The following is a 3,897-nucleotide window of genomic DNA, read 5'->3' as shown; positions in this document are numbered from 1 at the left end:
TTGACAAAATAGCATTTGCACGAATCACTGCAAAACCTTTGAGATGGGAATTGTTTTAAGATGGTAGCAAATGTTAAGTAGTTAAGTAACAAATGACTTTAGTCCACTTTGACTTGCTGATAGCTTGTTAATCTGATCTGAATAAAACATGTTTTCCAAACTGAGGTTGTTCAAAGAGCTATCTGCAACAGGTAAGATATTAATTGCTCATAATCTTTGTACGGATCCTCGCTTGAAAAGTTCAGCACTGTCTCTTTAAAAGGGCCATTTCTAACTTTTTAAAAGTGTTTTGTGTTTATGCTGGTGTGCTACAAGTTCTCTGTTGAATGTAAAAAGTACATTTTTATATTGCTCTTAATAAAAATGATTCAAAGGCAGCGGGTTGAACCATTTTTGTGTAACACGGTTCCTTCAAACTAATGGCAGCCTGGATTTTCATCAACAATCTGCCTTATCACGTCCTAAACTGGATCCTTTAGCACTTGGAGGAACCCGAGCCTGTCTGTAGTTGGACTGAACCCACTGTAAATGAGTTCTTTTGGATCCGACCCCCCTCCTCGGTGGTTCAGTCCCGTTAGACGCGGCTTGACTCGGGTGCGCAGCGGCCGCAGTTGAAGCGGACAAGGAGCAGGAAAATATGCGGATAAACGGCATCCTACTATCAAAACGGACTGTATAATGAACTTTTATCGCTTGGCAGTTGTGCTGGGAGCGTTAGGTGAGTAAAGCGTCCTCTGGAGAAAAAGTTAGAAACCTTCGCATTAACAACAGCGCAACAGGTTGAATCCATAAACTTCAGCTTATACTGTGGCGGCTGCTGGCTTCAGAAAGTTTGCTTTAATTTGTCTTTTTGAACACAAACATGGAGGACTTCCCCTCTACAGTCATGATTTGCACCATTAAAAAAAAAAATTCTTATCACATTTGAGGTTTATCATTGCGCAACTGACAAAATTGTCCTTTGGGGCGCATCATTATTATTATTGTGTTTAGGCTTATATAACATAAAATACATTTTATATATTTTTAACACACAAGAGTAAAAATGCTTATTGCATTCAGCATGGCCAGTGTACATAAATAATGTATTTATGATAAACAGCATGTTGAGGTTTAAAAGTGAATCAAACCTTTAACTTTTAGCTGAAGGAGGCCAGGCAATAATTTATATGAAAAACACCCTCATTAGCTCACATCAGATGTAGACATGTATACACAGTTATTAGTTTAAGATGCATTCCCTGAAGGGTTGAAATAATCCTCCTAAACTCAGGAGAAAATTGTCCCTTGCACTTGCTGTTTCAAACTTTTGAGTGTTTAGTCAAATAGAGAAAGGTGTTATCAACAACGAGGCTATATTCAGACTTATCTGTAGCCTTCGTTGGAATAATGAGTCAATGTGCAGGAATGTGCAGCAAAGTAATGGCAGGAAATGTGATGGCTTTGGAGAGGAAACGTCCGAGTGCGTTCAGGAAACACGCAGCGTCCTGCAGCACTTCTGTGACCTGGAATACCTCAGACCCATTCAGTGGGTCATCTAATCCTGAAATGAGGCCTTCAGCGTGAGTGCAGGTGGTGAGGAGGAGGAGGAGGCTGTAACCTGCTCATTAGCCTACAGTAAACAATAGTTAACAGGTGAGTTCATCCATGCAGCACACAGAGGACTGGAGGTTTTCATGGAGCTGCTGGAGTAACGGTTCGGTTTAAATCCCTGCTGGATTATTGGTCTGTTCTCATCCAGCCGAATGAATCTGGGTTCTCCTATTGGTTGGGAGTCCTGACCTCCTCCCCCTCTTTGCTCTTCAACTAGGACAGAAGGGGGGGCAGCCCTAACAATGGCCTGCTCCGTAAAATAAGAAACAAAGGAAAAGACCACAACTCCTCCATAAAAGGCTCTCGCTCAGTCTGTTACTTTGTTGTGAAGATGTGGATTTCAAGTGTGTCATGTGAAAAGAAAACCTGATGATGCTCAACCTGCTGGACCCGTTTAAGATCAGGAGAAAGCTTTATAAGAGGAATAGTGCATGCCTTTGCATATCTACTGTACATGTAGATGAGGATTTTATGAGTTCTATAACATCAATAAATGGCTTTTTTTTTAAATAAAATATTTATTGGTATTTTTACATTTCAGCAAACTTCAACAACATAAATCAACTTCCCACCCTTCCCCATCTGCACAAACCATCACAAAGTAACAGTTCCACAGTTGAAGCAACATGGAGTAAATATAGCACAGATTGATCTCTATCTTTCTCCCAGTAGACAGAGGAAAAAGTGCACATGCACTATTAAACGTTACCAAGTCTGTCATTTGCAGTCTTTTCACTGAATAAATTTTATTACAGGGTCCCATATCTTCTCAAACACATTGACTCTATCTTCATTCAAATATCTCAGTCTTTCCAAATGCAGCGTATTTGCCAGTTCCCCCAGCCATAGCTCAAATGTGGACACCGAGTCCTTCGTCCAAACTCTCAAAATCAACCTTTTAGCAATCACACCAAACAAAACAGCCATTTTCTCATATTTATTGGCTGATGGCAAAGCATTAGAGACACAAATAATGTCAATAAGTGGATCTGGGTCCCATTGTTTCCCAAAAGCTGTTGAAAAGAAATGAAACATTTTGTTCCAAAATGAGTGAAGCTGAGTACATGACCAAAAGAAGTGTGTCAAGTTAAACATCAATAAATATCTTGAAGCAGTTATGTTTAAGTAGCGCTTCTCTAAAACCCTAAAGATAAGAACATTTATTTAGAGGCTGAATTTCAGTTGATTTGTGCTTTAAGGCTTAAAAAAAAGAGAAATCTGCACACTGATTTCAGTTTTATTTTCACAGCAATCATGAAAAACAAACAAAACATTCTACCTGGAAAACACACGCATGATCTGAAAACATGTAGAAATTAGTCAGTTTTAGAGCAGTGCGTTGAACTCTGAGGAGAGCAGGCTGGTGGATTTGCTTTTGTTTTGAGTTCCTGTCTTCTGGGAATGTTTAGAATGAGTTCCTGCCCCACCTAGACCAGCAAAAATTACCCAGGACCACTCCTTCTCCTCCCTGGATGATGACACCCCCCTTGCCTCTTCTCCTGATCCTCCCCAGCCCCCCTACACACTCTGGAATTTAACCTCCTGACCCCCGGTACCGAGCAGCAGAGGAGCCCCCACACCCCTTATCTCTGCTCCCGTTTGGATGTGATGAGAATCACAGTTTCTCATCGTGAATCATCAGCAGACTAAGATGACTCGCAGCTGCTTCTTCTGTAATAAAGTTGTAATTTATGTTAATGTCTTTTCTTTAGTGCTTCATTTGATGAACACGCTCAGCTTTCTAATCTGTTCTCAATGCCATGTATGACGCTGAGGGTAGACTAAATATCCACAGAAAACACAGAATACATAGTGTTCATCAGCAACTGAATGAAAGTGACAAGCTTGAACCTACATTTAAAAAAAAAAAAACTTTTAATAGCAATTTTCAGGTGGTCCGGTTTCTAAAAACTACAACTAAACAAAGTCCATGCTCAATAATCCAGATAAACAATCCAACAATTTTCAGTCAGGTCATCTGGACAGTTTCTTTTTTATTTTTTATTTTTTTTGTGCTGAAACGTTTCATCTTCCATCCAGAAGGCTTCATCAGTCAAGGAAGCACACAACAAAACTGATTCTTCCTCCCACAGCTTACTCCAAAGTGGAACAAACCAGTTATGTTGGTGCTAAGATGGTCTCTTTAGTAATAAATAAAAAAATAGTGTGGTTTGGTCAGTTGTTGATTAAATGTTGCAGTAAGCTGGCTTAGTCCTAGTGTCCCCCCACACGTAACTGTAATTAAGTAAGCAAATTTCACTTATTATAGAGATATAAATGACTATATATATATATATATATATA

General features: G+C 39.5%; 1 protein-coding gene across 1 annotated transcript in view; it reads left to right on the top strand.

Annotated features, from left to right (window-relative positions):
• The first annotated feature begins 573 nt into the window (after positions 1 to 573).
• Positions 574 to 3,897, top strand: part of ildr2 (immunoglobulin-like domain containing receptor 2) — a 22,915-nt gene continuing 19,591 nt past the window's right edge. The window contains exon 1 of the mRNA XM_037686529.1: positions 574 to 718. Within this exon, the coding sequence (XP_037542457.1) occupies positions 679 to 718 (40 nt within the window). The 5' untranslated portion in view covers positions 574 to 678. The remainder of the gene's footprint in view (positions 719 to 3,897) is intronic.

Source organism: Nematolebias whitei, chromosome 13, assembly GCF_014905685.2.
Source record: "Nematolebias whitei isolate Nwh7 chromosome 13, NemWhi1, whole genome shotgun sequence".
NCBI lineage: Eukaryota > Metazoa > Chordata > Actinopteri > Cyprinodontiformes > Rivulidae > Nematolebias > Nematolebias whitei.
The sequence above is the reverse complement of the archived record's forward strand: the minus strand, read 5'-3'. Positions and strand labels throughout refer to the sequence as shown.